The 18,544-nt window shown below is 35.6% G+C and overlaps 1 protein-coding gene across 1 annotated transcript in view; it reads left to right on the plus strand.

Annotated features, from left to right (window-relative positions):
• The first annotated feature begins 1,133 nt into the window (after positions 1–1,133).
• NIPBL (NIPBL cohesin loading factor) overlaps positions 1,134–18,544 on the plus strand; it is a 93,034-nt gene continuing 75,623 nt past the window's right edge. Inside the window, exons 1-7 of the mRNA XM_054398010.1 lie at positions 1,134–1,231; positions 2,818–2,983; positions 4,148–4,278; positions 10,344–10,443; positions 12,028–12,179; positions 13,192–13,352; positions 17,594–17,687. Coding sequence (XP_054253985.1) covers positions 1,168–1,231; positions 2,818–2,983; positions 4,148–4,278; positions 10,344–10,443; positions 12,028–12,179; positions 13,192–13,352; positions 17,594–17,687 — 868 coding nt within the window. The 5' untranslated portion in view covers positions 1,134–1,167. The remainder of the gene's footprint in view (positions 1,232–2,817; positions 2,984–4,147; positions 4,279–10,343; positions 10,444–12,027; positions 12,180–13,191; positions 13,353–17,593; positions 17,688–18,544) is intronic.

An 18,544-nucleotide genomic window follows, 5' to 3' on the forward strand; every position in this document is an offset into this window, starting at 1 on the left:
CTTTTCAGAATTTCCATTCAGTGGTTCGTGAAAACCTTGATCAGGAAGACTTAAAACATTCCATTTCATTGTCGTGCTGGAATTGGTATATATCTATTAGCAGTGAGTATTCTGTGAGTTGCCATTGATGTGGCTTAAGAAAGAATGAGATAATACTAAGGAAATGACCGTGATCTCTTGGTTTGTATGTATTGTGTATGTAATTCTCAAAAATGATGGCTTGTAAAATAAGTCTAATCAAATCATGATTTCAGTAGTTTCCCAAACTGTTAGCCCTGGTACCTGTGTGTAACAGGTAACTGCATATATGTTTAATTATTTTCCTTTATTTTGTATTCAGAAAGTACCATGTTCAATTTTTATAATTTCATGAGCATAATTAGTGTTGTGTAATGTGTGATCCTTGTAAATTTTTGTTGTTTGGAACTGCAGTTGAAATATTGCAATAACTTTTTTATTTTAGCAATATGGACTTCATTATAATTAGTGAAAACTGAGTGAACAAATTCCTTTTCCAATAGTTGAATGTAAACTATGCTGGTTTGTAGGAAATAAACAACATAGTTAGCTGGTGGCTAAACATTTTGGTACAGGAGGTGATACAGTTTCTGTTTGAGCAGACAGTGTTTAAGGTGTATTTTCAGATCAATTTTGATATAGCAACTACCCTTAAAATACATCTGTCACTTTGTTTATTCCTTGATTTTCGTACATGTAAATTTACTTTTGGTTTTGCTAGCCTTGTCGTGCAAGAAAACCGGGAAATGCTAATTATTTAAACTTGTTATGTATTAAGTGCCACCTGCTGCAGTATGATGAACTATCTAAAGTTTAGTTTCCAGTTTTTGAATCAGCACTGTATAACCTGAGCAAATTTTCTTTTGATTGCCTTGTTTCTGAGACCAGAAGTTTGCTGCTCGAATTGCTTAACACCGTTTGATATTTAAAATCTACATTGTTCTATCCAGTCTTGACAAGGTTTACTTAGTGTGCAGCTGACGGTATGGTCTGTCTTTCATATATGTTACTGAATTTAAAGTTCAGAAAAGCAAACTAAGAATCTTCCTTCTTTCTTTTTATTTCTTAGTGCTTGGGAGATGGGAAGTAATGATAGCTGGCACCTGAACTAAAATATCTGTGTAGGCACTACTGTCCCAGAACTTCAGGATGAATGGGGATATGCCTCATGTTCCCATCACTACTCTTGCAGGGATTGCTAGTCTTACAGACCGTAAGTACACTTCTTTTTCTTGTCTTTGTTATGCTGTTTTCTACCTCTTCAATAAATACCTGTGTTTTCAAAATAGCAAATAAAGTTTTATTTTAAGAACTCTTAGAGTTTCTGGGCTATGTACAGTTTTCCAGTATTAAGGATTTGCTTGTAAGGCTCCAAAGAAGGTCAAAATAGTTAACTAACAACAGTCAATGGGCAGAATCCTAGTACAAAAGTTTCTTGAAAAGCCGATCTGCTTTAATGAGATCAGCCCTTGCATTAAATGTGTTTGCTTCTTTATCAGTTGCATTTATTTAATGTATAGAAATTCAAAGGCAACTGAACTAAAGGCTTGTGACTGCTGGCTAGCTAACTAGCTGAATATATACTCTTTTTATAAATACGTTTTGCTAATCTTGCTACTATCTTTCCAAGTTTCTGGTGTGTTCAAGGTAATTTGATGCAAATGATAGCTAACTATTTTAATATATTATCAACTTCTATTTGAATTGAAATTTAGTTCTATCTACAGTAATTACTTATATCACTGAAATTCCCTCCCCCCATTTTGTTTTTAATAGAGAATTTCAAAAATATATAAGAACTGAAAGAGTGTATTTCACATAGGATTACTGTTTTTACTGAAAATATTTCTTGTGCTTCAGTGAAAACCTTTATCTCAGAGGTGCAAACAGCCTAGTCTGCTTGTTTTTGTGGACCCATGAAAGTGACTTTTATGTAGCTAGCTTTTTGACCTCTTATGGTTTACTGTCCTCTTGTGTAGTTCTGCCAATCTTCTGGTCAAGGCTTCTTATGTGGAAGAGTTTCGTCGTTGTTCTGTCTATAGGCCAAAGAATGTCCTCTGAAAGTATAGTGTGCTTGTTTATAATCTGATTAAAATACTGTGGTGGGTGTTTTCATTAGATCTTTTTACCAAAATTTCTAAATAGGTGTATTGACTGAATTGACATTTTCGTTATCACCAACACTAGACTTTTCTGAAAAGATGACTAACACAGGAATAAATGCAGCAAGGGAAGAAGAAATTGAGAATTTAATTAGTGGCTAAAATTGGTTGTTGAATTATTTTTTTTGGTGGGTTGGGTTTTTGGTTGGTTGGTTTTTGTTTTTTTTTTTTTTTGTGGTGGGGTTTGGGTTTTGGTTTTGTTTTTGTTTTGAAGAGCGAAGTAGAAAACTTTAGGTATATGGTCCTTACACTTAAAGTACTGCATGCAACTGAAAGGATTTTACATTTCCTTCCTTTATCAATGCATTTTACTTTAAGAGAAAGTGGCCATAACATATTTAATAGCCTAATATTTGAGAATATTTAAAACCATGTTTTTATTCATGATACTTAACACAGTTAAATATTTACAATATAGTAATATACCTTGTAGACTTGTCTTACCTTGTATTACCTTGTTTAGAGCCCAGCCTTTTGTATATGTGCTCGTGATTAAAAAAACGTAATCCAGAAATATTCCCTGTATTTCAATGTAGTTGTCAAGTTTGCTTTCTTAATTACTTTACGAAGTAAGATGATGTCTGTGTTTGTATGCTTGTGTTTCCTGAAATGATTCTGAACTCCTTTCTGATAACAGTTTTGAACCAGCTGCCTCTTCCATCACCATTACCTGCTACAACAACAAAAAGCTTGCTTTTCAATGGACGAATAGCTGAAGAGGTGAACTGCCTTCTGGCTTGCAGGGATGAAAATCTGGTTTCACAGCTCGTTCACAGTCTCAATCAGGTGTCAACAGATCACATGTATGTATTTTGAACTTCAGCTGTGTCAGATCACCATCCCTATTCCTAGAAATGAAAATTAAATGAATCAAGAATGTTTGTGAGAATCTGAATATTATAACATGTAGGTTTTTTGTTAAGCTGGCTTAGCAGGTGAATGCTGTATGAGTCAATTAGTCAGAATATGAATAATTAATTGTATGGCAGCACTTATGCATAACTCTGGGGGTTGTTTTAATAGATCTGCTGCTCTTTCCATTCTTGCTAGTTAGGAGTGCAGACTTTGTGGTGTTGGTTGTGCAATACTCGTTTGTGTTCTTTTTTTGGTTAATAATGCATATAGACAAATAATATTAATATACCTACTATTACACAAAAAGAAAACATTGAGATCCCCCATGTAAGACTCATGTCAATTCTGATTAGGTGTTGAACTTAAATATTTTAAGAGTGAAACCAGCAAATTGCTTATGTATTCTCTTTTTGTTGGTTTTCTTTTTTTTTTTAATTTTTGAATTTTCTCCGATGTCCTTTAAATTATCTTATGTTGACAACACTGTCTTTTTCCTACATGTTCCAAGCAATTGTTTTGATCAGGTGGAAGTAGCTTTAAGTCCTCAAAGCAAACAATAAGTGAAAACATGGATGCATTTATAGAAAATCTGTTACATCCTTTTTATGCTTCAGAGGGAATTCTGTGATGTCAAAGATATGCCAGTTTCCCTTTTCAAAATAAAAGATTCTCAAAGCATTGGGCTGCACTCTGAATGTTTTACATTCATGTATGTGTTATTTTTACTCTTACAATAATACTTCTTTGATGTTATGCCAAAGAATTCTTTTACAGAGAAGACCACAATATAAAAGCAGACATGTCTATATAAATGCTTGGTAACAGTGAAGACTAGTAGGAATACCTCTCCTGTCATTTCTTGAAGAAAAGAGGTTAAAAATAAATAGAGACAGGGAAGAGGGCTTGGGTTTTTTCTATAATTTGGACTTGGGTTTTTTTCTATATTTTAACATTAAATTGTCTTCTTTCATTTTGATTTTTTATTTGTTTTGTTTTGTTTGTGTTTGGTTTGGTTTTGTGTTGGTTTTTTGTTTTTTTTTTTACTTGACTCATAGTTCCTTATAATTTGAAAATGCATTTGCCTCTTTATTTGCTTACTTCCACAATTCCAGAGAGTTGAAAGATAACCTTGGCAGTGATGATCCAGAGGGAGATATACCAGTCTTGCTGCAGGCTATTCTGGCAAGGAATCCTAATGTTTTCAGGGAGAAAAGCATGCAAAACAGATACGGGGTTCAAAGCGGTAAGAACCTTGATTATTTACTGATTGCATTTTGTGTTCTGTAAGTTTAGGGGACTTATACTAACCACAAATGTTCATGGAGCACAAATATGATATTTATGCCTTCCTTAGTATTTTACAGTGATATAAAACTATGTACCTTGACATATCTAAGAGGGATTGTATTATCATAAGCATGGAAATAAACTCTGCCAGTTATTTTTATAAAAAAAGAATGCTTAATTTCACTATGAAGTTTAATCTCTAGGGTGAGTGATTGGATTTTATTTTAAAATAATGTTAATTTCTTTGTGCCTAGGTTCATATATTTGTCTTAGTAAGTTATTGCAATTGGAAAAATGTACCTTGATCTTACTGAGTATATGTGCAATTATAATGTTCTGTTGCAGATTGTAGTTCTTAAGAGTTCTGGGGTGAGGAATAAGGTTGAATGAACCATACTTAACAGCCACTCCCTGCCATTCCTTGTCTCAGCATTTTGTGATGCCCAGTAGATTTTACTGCTTTGACGACTCATTCTCTTCTGAGATGTAGTGAAATGTACTGCTGGAGAGCAAAGATAAAGGAGAGAAACCAAGCAAAGGATTAATTGGATAGATTCTAGCTGTAAATACAGAGACATGCACTATTTTTTAAATACCAGACTATGAAAATGAGTAGGAGAATTTCCCATGTTTCTGCAGCATGTGGATAAAGGTTTGCTAGCAATTTAGACGTGTAGATAGAAATGTAGCTGGAGTCCACAAGGGGTAGGAAGTGGCAAGTGTTTTTGGAGGAGAAAAATAGCAAAATGAGGTTATTAGGTCTGTTAATCTCCATTAGTAAGTAAAAAGCTATACCATATTTGGAAAGTACTTGATAAAGATAGAATACGTAATATTCCTTGAAAGAAAACAACCATTTCCTGGAACAAAAATGCGTAACACAGTGCTAAAAGTTTGTTGATACATACATCCTGAAATTTAAAGCTCCAAATACAGTCTCTAGTTCCTGTGTTTAGTGGCAGATACTGCAGAGCATGAATGACCAGCTACGGGAAAAACTGTGACTGTCCTGACAGTTTGCAGAGTGCTCATCCAAAGAACATATGCTTGATTTAGTTTTTCACCAGTTTATATACTAAAATACTTACTGCAAAGGGGAGATGTAATTTTTTTTAAATTCTCTGTTCCAGCAGAGGCTTTTGAAAGAAACAAGACAAACCTAGTTAATGTCTTTCAAATTTTTGCCAATTCTGTGCTTTACAAGGAGAAACACTTCTGCAGTTTGATTCAATAGGTTAAGAGTAATCCTTAAAGAAATAAAAGCACCTGTGTATTTAGTAATTGTGCTTTAGCCTGTTCTTGAATCATAGAACTGTAGAACCATTAAGGTTGGAAAAGACGTCTTAAGGTCATCAAGTTTAACCATCAGCCCAACCCTGCCATGTCCACTAAAACACATCCTGAAGTGCCACATCTACATGTTTTTTGACACTTCCAGGGAGGGTACTAGTACAGAATAAAAAATAATTTAATATTAAACTCAATATAGTTGATGTTATTTTAGTAACATTATCAAAGCGGTTCCAGAAAACCAGATGATCAAACGTTAAAACATCTGGGTATTTTATTTTATTTTACATAATTATGAATATTTGTATGAGTGCAAGCATTGCATTTAAGTATGAAATCTGAAAACTGTAAAGAAAGGGCAAAGAGGGGGAAATCGCAGCTTTAGACAAGAGTATTTTGAGAGAGGGAAGGCACTGGATTGAGTGTTTGGAAAAGCGAGGAAAAGTGTGGCTTTATTTTCAATGGAAGAAGGCCATGATCTTACCTCGAAGTAGATGGCTCTTAAACCTAGATGCTGTCAGTTTGTGGCAGCCTTATTTGCTGTTACTATGTCCCATTCACATCTCCGAGGCCAAAAGAGGCTATACTGATATGTTGGGGCAGCAACGGTTGGGGTTTCTTCTGCTTTCTGAACAGACGTTGTAATCTCACTACAGTTACAGTTTGTAGAACACTTGAAGGTTTGGTAGAGATCTTAAGTAATGTGCTTGGCTAGCTAGGAGAATGAAGTTTAGGCTGTTTACCGGTATAAATTAGTGTCTTCTGCTTTCCTTACTGTTTTGCTTTTGAATACTGTCCTTTTGCCTTTGTTTGAGTCCAGAATGCAGTGAAGTCAGTGCTGGGTACTGAGACCCAGTATTTGTAGTACCCACAATTGAGAAGGAATAAAGGCAATGGGACCTTCAGTCTAATTACTCAGCCTGGTTTGGGCCTATGCACTCAGTGTCAGTTTCAGCATTAGTATGGAACAAGTGAAATGCAATTCATTTCTCCTAGCCTTTGTTTCTGATGCAAGAAGAGGAGGATCATGTGGCTAAAGAATTATGTTAAAACACAAAATAAAATTAATTATTTGGTAGTTCATCAGTAAATAAAGATATCCTCCGAAAGCTTAGTCCTAGGGTTTGATTTGTTACAAGATACAGCACAAGCAGAATTCTCTGCTTAAGATTTTCTCCCAAGTTCATATTGACCTGTAGCTCAAAGGCCAACAGGTCAAAGGTCCTGTTTAGAACAAGAATTGGTTTTATTTATGATGAACAAAGTGTGCAAGAATGGATGCTTCTTTTGCTTTGTGTTCTGATGAGGCACACTTCACCTTCCCACAACTCTCAATTAAATATGCTGGCATATTTAAGGTCACATAACATAGCAGCAATATTTGAACTCTTATTCCCTGTCTTTTGATAACAGTCCTTTTGTTGAAATAATCTTCATACATCTCAGATTTTTTTAGATTACATTTTTAGTTATTTTTTTTCATAGTGTTTTCTACTACCAGAATGCCTGAACAAACTGAGTCACATTGCCGTGCAACATCTGGCCTAACTTTCTACAAGACTTTTTTCACCATATGACATAGAAAGTTCTGGGTGCCATCCTGCAACTACATCTACTTGTATCTCATAGTGTGTGAGCGAAGTTATTTATTTAAAATTAAGATACTATTTAGTTTCGGGTTTTGTAATAATTTTTTCTCTTTTCCCTCTCTACACTTTGGCTTTGATTTGAACAGCTACGTGTTCAAAGGAGGATCAGCTAAAACAGTATATTCCGATAGGTTAGTATTCATAGCATCACTTAGGGTTCAGAAAGGACTTGAGGCTCACTTTAAGCTATTGATCAGAACATGGATTTGGGGGGATTAAAATCTTACACATCTTTTCATAAACTCCGTTACCTGGATTTTTTAAATTATTTTTTTTAATTTGTACAACAATTCAACTGCATCTGTGCCTGGAAAAGGGAAAAACTTTACAGACATGCAATTTCACTTAAAGCATATATTTAATTGAAAAAATCACCCGTTGATGATCCACCCTAGTTTAAGCATGCATAATGCTGTAGTAGAGTTGAAGTATAAAAGACAGAAGGGGCAGTGGGTGGAAAGTGAGGCATAGGAAGTTCCATGTAAACATGGGGAAAATTTTTTTTTACTGTGAGGGTGACAGAACACTGGAACAGGCTGCCCAAGGGAGTTGTGGAGACTCCTTCTCTGGAGATACTCAAAACCAACCTGGATGCGTTCCTGTGTAATCTGGTATAGGTGATCCTGCTCTGGCAGGGGGGGTGGACTAGATGATCTTTTGAGGTCCCTTCCAGCCCTAACATTTTGTGATTCTGTAACTTTCTTGGTGACGTTGAGCTTCATTTTTATGTGGTACATTCTTTGGCATTCAGAAAGAACGCTAGATTGTATTTATGCATACCACTTTTTTCCAGTCAAAAAGCAATTATGGTCAAGACTGGGACTATGTGTTAAGCAAACTCATTCTAGTGCTGTTCTAGTGCTGTTACTAGTAGGATGATGTTTCCTCAAACTTGAACATTACCAACATCCAAAATTAAGGTTGCATTTAAAATAGATACGGAAATGCACAGTGGACCCATAAATCTGCTGCTTAGTGACATGGCAGCTATGTAAAAAATGATAAAGATACTTTAGTGCTAGTGACTGCAGACTAATTTCAGCTAATTAGACTAAATTACTTATTTTTACTTCTTTCTCATTACATCATTATCAGGCATACTTGTCAACTGGTTGTTTTTTTTTGGTTCTTGTTGATTTGTTGGGTTTTCTTGGCCTTTTTTTAGGGGGTGGTGTGGTGGTTGTTGTTTGGTTTTGTTTTTTTTCTTTCTTTCTTCCTTCATTTAAGTTGCCACCTCATGGAAATAGTGAGACTTGTCCATTGCAGGATAATTTTTAGCTTGCCTTTTTTTTTTTTTTCAAATGGCATCAAAAGTAGATCAGTCTATATGGTTTTGTCATTCTTTTAAAACTAAACCTACCACATCTATTGTTCAAAACATGTTTTAGATTTAGGGAGAAGGAAATAGATATATTTTAAAAGTGCAGTCTGTGCCTCAAGCATAGAATTAAACTTCCATATGTGAATGTTAAGTGTTAGTCATTTGGCTAAAATACTGAACCTAGCTGCATTGAGAGTGGCAGTGAGACATGAGCAGGCAGTGGGCATGTCGACTGCAGCCCGTAGAGCTTCCTCCTCACTTCTCTTCATGTGAGCGTCATTTTAAACAAAACTTTCGTGAGTTGAGGAGTCCCCTTCTGTCCAGACAACGAAATGTCCTCTCTGTTGTATGGAAGTTTTTTTTTTTTTTCAGCACAACGTGGGGCTTTCACTCCTGCTCTGGACTAGTTTTCCTGTGCTAATGCTCTTGGAATGCAGCACTTCACACCTACTGGGAGGTAGTAACGGCTGCATTCCTGTGGGATTATCACATCTCTGCTGGAGAGAGGGGAAGAGAAAAGAAGGTGATGGAGAGGATTTCTGGGACTAGTTTTGCTTGCATGACTTTTGCAGTAACTGAAACAGGTGACGGTGGTAGAAGAATTGACAGTTCCCAAACACTCTGGATTGGTGACTTCTTGTCCCCAATTGTCAAACGTCTATCTAATGTTTGGTTTAAAATAATTGTACTTTTAATGTGCTTTTACTCACAGCTGTGGATCACTTACTGTGACTTCCCAAGCTGCAGTGTGCACATGAATTCTGACATTTTTACCTGCAAGGCGTTCAACTGTGTCAGTGAAATAACTAAAATCCATTTAAGTTATTATGTTTGTGCATCACTTCAACTTCTGGTGTCACACTGTCACTAGGGAATTCTTTATATCTTCACTGAAGAGAGAAATTTAAAGAAAAAAAATTCCTTTAAAGTCTCCCTAATAATGATACAAGTAATTTGCATCATTACATTTTCCTTAATAATGATGAAATATTCTCTTCTAGAATATTTCATTTGGAAGGGACTTACTATGACCATCTAGTCTGGCTACCTGGCCACTTCAGGACTGACCATAAAATCAAGGAAATTAAGGGCATTGTCCAAATGCCTCTTTAATTAGCTTTAAGCACGTTGGTACTTGGGGCTTGCCAGCTGGTACAGCTTCTGAATTTCCAATGCACGACTGTGGGGATGGGTCTGCAGGCTGTGGGAGCCTACACTTCTGATATTGGTTCTGCTTTGCAATTGAAATTGCAAATTCCTCATAAGGGTAGTGGAGGTGAAATAGAAGATTTTATTCCTGCGTGGAAAGGAACCACTAAGGTTCTGTGGGAACAGTGAGAATATCTTGTAGCACTCAGCCCATATGGGAGAGATAAGTTCTTTTTGTTAGTCCGGCTTGTGAAGTTTCCAAATCCTTTACTTAGTAGCACAAGTACTGTTCACACCAACCCCCCAGGGTGTGGGATATTTGTCCTGTCACAACTTCATTTTCTGTTTACTAGTAGGTATTGACTTGGGAGCTCTAAAGGACAGAGGAAGGAACTACTATTAATATTTAAAACTGAATTAGCACTGCTTTAGGGAACATTTTTTAATGTCATGATGTAAGATGGACATCTTACATGTAATCACTAATTTCTAATGTTTTCTAACAGTTGTGTGTAGATGATATCGATGCCTGTAAGCTTATAATCTTTTTGTATATAACAATTTATTAAATGAAATGTGTATAAAGTAATACTGTTGTCTTCTTTTTAATAGGGATGATGATGTCACAGTTTAATATTTCTCAGAATTCCATGCGTGGTAGTCCTGCATCTTCCAATTATCAACAAACCACTATCTCACATAGCCCTTCCAGGTAATGCTTTCTTTTAAACAGGGTGGGAAGGGGCAACAGGTTGCAGATTCTTCCTACAGTAACAGTCAATTCTTATTGCAAGTGTGTGAGTGGAAGGTGATCAGAATCCAAACAAATTTTGCATTTTTCTGACAGCAGAGTGAGTTTCTTCAGCTAGCAAAGAAACATCATTCTGTCAGTGAATTAGTCCTTGTATTCTAAGGATTAGTCATGATTCTCCCCAGTCTTGCTTCCTCCCATAATTCTGGCAAACTTTCTTTCCTGGTTAAGGAATGCCCATGTCTCCTGTCACCCACCCAGCTATTTTTTTATCTGTGACAAAGGCTGAAACTCATGGAAGGAGGATAGGAGAGAAGAGGCTAATGTCTACCAGTGTAACAGGAGGTTGGGAAAGAAAGCTTCTATAAGCATGGAGTACTGTTGTAACAGTTATAGAGAAGAGGATGATAAGCTCAGTAGTTTGGCCAGTCTCCAGCAGCATCCTTGTCAACTTTATGGTTCTTTTTTAAATTTTGAGTGTTGACAAGTAACATGCAGGCTTTATTAATACGGTAAAGTACTATGGACTAGAAGAAAGCATTCTGCATGTAGTTTCAGTTCAGTTGTACTGGGCTTTAACAGATTTCATGGTCAATTATTAGATACAATTTGTAACATAATCTTAGTTCATATTTCATTTTAAGTTACTGTAATTGTTTTAATAAATCAAATGCCCTATATCTGCACAAAAACAATACACTTTTTAACTTTTATATCTGAAAAAGGATACTGAAGATTTTTTTTTAATTGACTATTGCAATTAATACTACAATCTTGAAATCCTTGCAAAATCCTTGAGTTAAATATTTGCTATTTCTGTGGAAGTTTATCTTCATATTGTAGTTATTTTGAATGGAGGTTTCTGAAAGTGTGTAATGTGCTTTATGGAGTGGTTTTTTGGTTTATTTTTATTTTGAAAAGATCATATAAGAATGTAAGTTACAATATATATTTATTATTTTTATGGCTTCGTACCTCTTGGATTGTTGAAAGAAGGATCGTTCGAAGACGAAAATAAAGCCAGTGAAAGTATAAGTCGTTAGTGCACTTGGGGTCAGATCCAGCTTAGCTGTCTATTCCATTCCTGTATCTTAGCAGTATTGTTCTGTTAGATTAAGTTCTTTTAACATTTACTAGAAAAACAACAGAGTAGATGGCTTCTTGTTAATCCCAGTGACCTCATTATTAGTTAAAACGGTCACTTTCATTTGAACTTCTAGGACTAAACTTGGAATTGCAGACCTTAATTTAGTACATCTTTGTGTCATTGTTTCCTTTCCCTAGGTGGAGATCTTATGAATCATTTTCTTCTTTACTTTTACTAATGCAGTACCTAAGCTATGAGTCTTAAATAAGAATTGAAGTTGGGAAGGTATAGATAACTTAAAATAATGCTTTTCAGGAAGATTACAGAGTGTGTTGGAGTGAGTTTTTTATCTTAAAGAAGTTGTAGTCTTCTAAATATGTAGTATTCCAAAAAGAAATAATGGATTTGGCTAAATTTGCTTTTCCAATTTCTCTTTTTTTTGGTCTAATTATTTGTAGCCGGTTTGTGCCACCACAGACGAGTTCTGGTAACAGATTTTTGGCACAACAGAACAGTCCAGTGCCTAGTCCATATGCTCCTCAAAGCCCTGCAGGATACATGCCATATTCACATCCTCCAAGTTACACACCACATCCTCAGATGCAGCAAGGTAAGTCTGTGATGTTTGTTTTATTCTCCTGTCTTATGTGAGCTTTAACTTCATGTGCATGTTTCATGGCTTAATGTTTGCTTAATGAAAGTTGCTTAATGAAAGTATTTCAGTTGGTAGGTATGTTTAAGTTTTGCTTTTTTGACAAAACAGAGTTGTAGTATATACTTTATTTTTCAAATCTAACATAAAAGGGAAGAAGAAAAGGTTCATGTTGCACTGCTCCCCTATGTACGCTCATTTTCTGTAGCTGTCATGTATATATGACAGTAGGAAAAATAAAAAGTGACCATTATTCATTTGTACTAGTGAAAATCTTTTTCAACAACGTAACTGAAGTTTTGTCTGCCAACTTATTTAGCCTTACCAAACCTTTGTAGTGTCAACTAGATTAATTCTAAGCTGGCTAGAATTGTGCTTAAGGTATGCAGTAACTGAAAAAGATGACATTCAGAATCAATGGATTTCTTTGTTCTTTACTAAAAACAATCTTGAACAACATATCACTATTAAAATATCTAGGCTTTTTTTTCCATTGGCAAGTAGAATTCTCATTGGATTATTTTAAATCATTTGTTCTTAAAGTTTAGTATTAAGCTTAGAATATATATAGCTATTCTGTACATAATGTTTTATAAATACTTTGAAAGTTACTACAGGTAGAGAATACACATGAAATAGAGAAAAACTAAGTTTTCTATAACCAGTAAAAATTTGATAGTAATTTTAATTAGGATGGATGTGGAGAGAAACTAATTAGGATAGATGCAGAGATAAACTTGTCTAAATTGTACATGGAATCTAGGTTTTAAATCATCTTGAAAATTAAAATCTTAGATACCTAATTTTATTCAAAGAATCTCTATCAAAAGCTCAGTTCTTGTTAAGATTTCAGCTCTTCCACCAAACTCATTAATAGCATCTATTATGGTGTTTTCTCTGAAACTTTTTTTAAAGAGTTAACAAGTGTATGAATATATTAGTATAGTTACTTACATTTTTTGTATTTCAGCTTCGGTATCCAGTCCCATTGTCACAGCGGGGATGAGGAATCTCCACGAAAATAAAGTTTCAAGTCAGTTGTCTGGAAATTCAGCTAATCATCATGCTGATAATTCTAGACATGGATCAAATGAAGACTACCTACAGATGGTGCACAGACTAAGCAGTGATGTATGTTATCTTAATCAGTTTATTATGATAAAGCAAATACATGTTTAGCTGCCTTAGAAGTCAGATATTTTACTTTGTTGTTGTTGACACATAAACCCACTCAAAATATATTTCTGTTTCAAATGTGCATGCTCAGCCATTCAGCTTTAATGTGTGAGATTTAATTTCCTCTAGATCTTTTTCCTTTGAAATAGTTTCAACATTCATTCTGATGAAATTAGGAGAAGTAAAAATTCTTCTAATAATCTCATATGTGAGTACCTTTTAAAGAAATGGTACAACGTCTCTACAATTACTGTAGCAAAATGTTGATGCAAATAATATTTTATTCTAGATAGGTGTAGAGTTAAGTTGTCTCTCTGAAGATCCTGTAACTGTCAGTTAGACATATTTGAATAATCTAAACTAGTTTGTGGAAGCAAAAAAGTGTTGTATTCAGCAAGTGGACTAGTAACACCAGGCTTCCTAAATCTTTTGCCAGGATTAATACATAAAACTCAAAGGCAGTTATTAGGTTTATTAGTCATCTTTTTTGTTTGGTTGGTTCATTATTTGTTTTTTTTTAAATGTAAGAATTACACTTTCTAAAAGCATTAGCTAGGAAGCAGAGTGTCAGAATTACAGAATCTACCATGATGCACAATCATCAGATGTTTTTCTAAGTCTCCGCTTCAGCAATACAAATTCTTCAAAACAGGAACATGTTCTTGGCATTAAAAGTACATTTGTCCTCCCAACTATGTTGAAGGTCCACTATCAGCAGAATTTTGGTTTTGTTAAGACGCAATTTTTGGAAAACTTTAATATTATGATAATTGGTGTCATAATTCTTAAAATATTTAAAAATATTAATCCCTAACCTTGTGATCCAATTAATACAACCACATCGTAGTTAATGAAAACTTAGAAAATAAACTCTTTCAAAACAGACTATGAAAACATCATGCTATCATTGTTTGATTGGAGAAATACTAAGCATGACAAGTAGTAAGCATTGTAAACTTGCACTTCTAACCCTTTGTGCATTTTCTTATTATTCATGTACATGTTGCAGCCTTTTCAGAAGCAGTCTGACCTATGGCACTGTGTTAAATCCCTAAAACTTCAAAACGTTTTTTCTTAATAGTAATAATTTTAGGAATTTATTGCTTTAAAAATGTGAATAGCAACAGGATATCATTTATTTGTGATACATTATTCTATGAAATCAACAAGTACACCCTTGAAAGATCACTACACGTGCACTCACTGTAAAGACTTTTCTGATACACATGAGAGTACTCCTAAAATAGACGTTTTTGCTTACGTATCACTATTTGATAAAGCTTTGAACTAGGAAACTATAAATGAGCACTCCTGAAAATCTGTCAGCTGTGATACAACTGGCACATATACTCAAAAGCTCATCTACCTGGTTAATCTCTAGTTAACAAAAGTAGTATTTGCCTGTGTCACTGGCACTCACTGTGACCACTTGTGTCCTAATAAAACATACGTAACAGGAAGTTGCTAAACCTTTTTTCAGGACATTGGGATGCTTTTTTGAGATCTTTTGCAAGTCAAAGAAAAGAAGGGTTTGAAAAAAAATCGGCTCCATAATTTCAGTGTTGTAGATAAATGACTAACTCATCAGGAAATTAACTTAGTTTACAGTAAAATTGTACAAGTTTAAAATACAGTTATTTTTATTGTGTTGAATCTGAATAATAGATTTGTTTGCACATGAGGATTTCCTCACGAGAGACAACAATTCTTTTCGCAAGCACTGTGCCGAAAAAAAGTGTAATTAATAGGACATTGTGAGTTTTAGTTTTTCTGTGCTCTGGGACAAAGGAAAAAAAATAATAGAATTGTTTTATAATTGTGTGAATGGTGAAACTGATGACATCTTCACCAAGCACAAATACAGGCTGGGCAGTGAGTGGCTGGAAAGCAGCCCTGGGGAGAGGGACTTGGGGGTGCTGGTGGACGAGAAGCTCAACATGAGCTGTCAATGTGCACTTGCAGCCCAGAAAGCCAACCAGATCCTGGGCTGCATCAAGAGAAGTGTGGCCAGCAGGTCAATGGAGGTGATTCTCTCCCTCTACTCAGCTCTGGTGAGACCCCACCTGGAGTACTGCACCCAGTTCTGCAGCCCCTATTACAAGAGGGATATGGACATGCTGGAATGTGTCCAGAGAAGGGCCACCAGGATGATCAGAGGGCTGGAGCACCTCTGCTATGAGGAGAGACTGAAAGAGTTGGGGCTGTTCAGTCTGGAGAAGAGAAGGCTCTGAGGTGACCTTATTGTGGCTTTCCAGTATCTGAAGGGAGCTACAAGAAAACTGGGGAGGGACTTTTTAGGCTATCAGGTAGTGATAGGACTAGGGGGAATGGAATAAAGCTGGAAGTGGGGAGATTCAGACTGGACGTGAGGAAGAAGTTCTTCCCCATGAGAGTGGTGAGAGCCTGGAATGGGTTGTCCAGGGAGGTGGTTGAGGCCCCATCCCTGGAGGTGTTTGCAGCCAGGCTGGATGAGGCTCTGGCCAGCCTGATGTGGTGTGAGGTGTCCCTGCCCATGGCAGGGGAGTTGGAACTAGATGATCCTTGTGGTCCCTTCCAACCCTGACTGATTCTATGATTCTTTCTTAGGGAGTAATATTCTTCAAATCTGTAGGCAGTTTCAGTCTATAATTTTCAAGCTCTTATTTTTCTTAAGCTATGTCAACTGCACCTTCCTGTGGCATAACATGTACAGTGTCCAGTCGATGTCTGTGCATGTGGAAATTGGCCACTGGGGGAGCCAGTGCTTGCCCATCTATGCAGGCTTCTGTCTCTTTGGCATGCCAATTTAGCTTTCTAAGTCTACCAACAGCTGATCTTTCTCGTACAGATATATAAAAACGTAATTACAATTGGGCTATATAACATTCTATTAATTGGGTTCAAATAGGTCAAAACAATGAAAGGTATTTAGCAGACAGATAATTGAGGTTTGAAAGGGGGAGAAAATTATGTGAAAGAACTGCATGTATTCAGATACCTTAGTAGAAGCCACATTAGATATTAGTAAAATTACCAATTTAATTAGGAAGAACAGGTGAAATAATTGTAGAACTTCTTTGCAGGCTTCCTTTGTATGACTTTATTCTCTACAGACAGGAATTTTTGCAATTTATAATTGCAATTTATAATTGTAAAAATAGTGTCTTCCTAGGTAGGAGGCTTGTTAGTTTATTCTTTCCCAAAACTTTCCTGTAGATGTTCTATAAAAAACAATGCTAAAAATGGGAAATAACTGTTCTATTGATGTTTAAATCTAGTTAGGGCATTGAGTGACTGAGTATACTGTGACCAGCAGAGGGCTCCATGAAAGCACAGAAAGACCCATGTAGAACATGAAATGGGAACTTGGTGGTGGGTTTCGTATTTAATTTTAACATAGTGTGGGGTTAAGAAAAACACATTTACATTAATAAAGGTATAGCATGGATATTACATTGTAATTAGTATTATATCATGAAGAAGTTTTTCATAAATTATGGATTCTATTAAAGCAAGTGGTCCCTGTGCAAAAATGGGAAGATGGTAGAAGTTGTCTACCATGTTGGGGAAGTGCTTCATGTTCCCATTGAGTTGTTTCCTACCTAACTTTTGACAAGGTAAAACCACTCCTCACAAAACTCAGACAGTTGTGTTGTACATGATACTATTTCAGCTGCTGCAGTGGGAGTGCTACAGATTTTGTTCAGGCCTGCTGTATGCTGAAAGGTATTAACACAAAGTGTTAATGTGTTTAACTGTAAATGTGGGATGGCATTCTAGAGAAGTTTTAAGGGTGGATTAAGTGAAAAAAAATTTGTTTTAAAGATCTACATTTTATGTTTAATTTCTTTTAGTTGATATTTTCTGGAGGTCATATATTTGCTTTTCAGCTCTTTACTGTGAGTGCTTGTAAAAAAATTTCAAAATGGAGTCTTAGCATAAAACTAAAGTACGTATTTAACTAGAAGACATATACATGTGTGTGTGTTCTGTTTATAGATTCTTCTTAGGGCTGATTGTGCTTTGAAATATTGCCCTTGTAGCGGTCTAGTGGCAGTCTAAATTAACAAAGACTTTTATCTAAATAAATATTTTTCTAACATTTCTTTTGCATTTTTTTTGTCCATTCCATTTTATCAGTGTATGTTCTAATTTCAGCCTTTATTGTGTCAGGTGTTCATGTTAATAATGTTAATTTTTTATCATTGTTGCTTTAGGATGGCGATCCTTCAATAAGGAATGCAGCATCTTTTTCTTTGAGGTCACCACAGTCAGTCTGCTCTCCAGCTGGAAGTGATGGAACCCTTAAAGGTAGCCTAGCAGTTATATATATGTTAATGTAATTTTTTTCTAAATTTTTAAGACCAGGTTGTTTAAAGAGATATTTAGCTGTTCCTCCTGAAATCAAATAGTACTACAGAACAACATATCATTATGGTTTGGATACAGAATTACTTTGAAACCGGTTTGAGAAGAAATTTCTGGAGGTCCAAAAATTGACTAATTATTCTTCAACACAAAGCTCAAATTTGTGGAAGACAGAAGGATTTAAAATCCTTTCCAATATAAGGGTAAATTATGTACAAGAATGGTTTCAGTTGCTTTGCATAAAAAGTGGTTTAAAGGCAGCATTAAGAGTACTGAACTCCTAACCAGCTCTAAAAACTTTTAATATGGAACACTTGTCTTAACTTCAATTATGAAATTAAAAGTAGAGTTCAGTTAACTCAATATATATAGCATAAGTGAAGCCTGGAAACCTTAGCTGTGGAGCAGGAATAGGGTGACATGTCAGTCAGTTGAGAGGGAACAGAAAAAAAATCAGCTTATAATAATGCTTTATGCTAAAATCGAGAATGCATACTGGTTTTAATATTATCCCCAAGAAGCAATGACTGAGATCCATGAAATTTTGCAAGGTAGGGATTTGGGCACATTCTTGCTGATTTACGTGGCAGTATTAGAAAGATGCAACAGTGCTTTGTTCTCTTTAGCCCCAAAACAAAATTGAGTCTTTCCATATGATCAGGTTAAGCAGAAAGGGAGAAAAGGAAATTCCAGAGAAGGTGAAGATAGGGGCAGTGTGCAGCCTGGATAAGAAATGTCTTTGGTAGGGATGGACTTTGGAGCAGCCTTCCCATACGTAGAAGGGAATTGTCAGGAAGACT

Source organism: Indicator indicator, chromosome Z (assembly GCF_027791375.1).
Source record: "Indicator indicator isolate 239-I01 chromosome Z, UM_Iind_1.1, whole genome shotgun sequence".
Lineage (NCBI taxonomy): Eukaryota > Metazoa > Chordata > Aves > Piciformes > Indicatoridae > Indicator > Indicator indicator.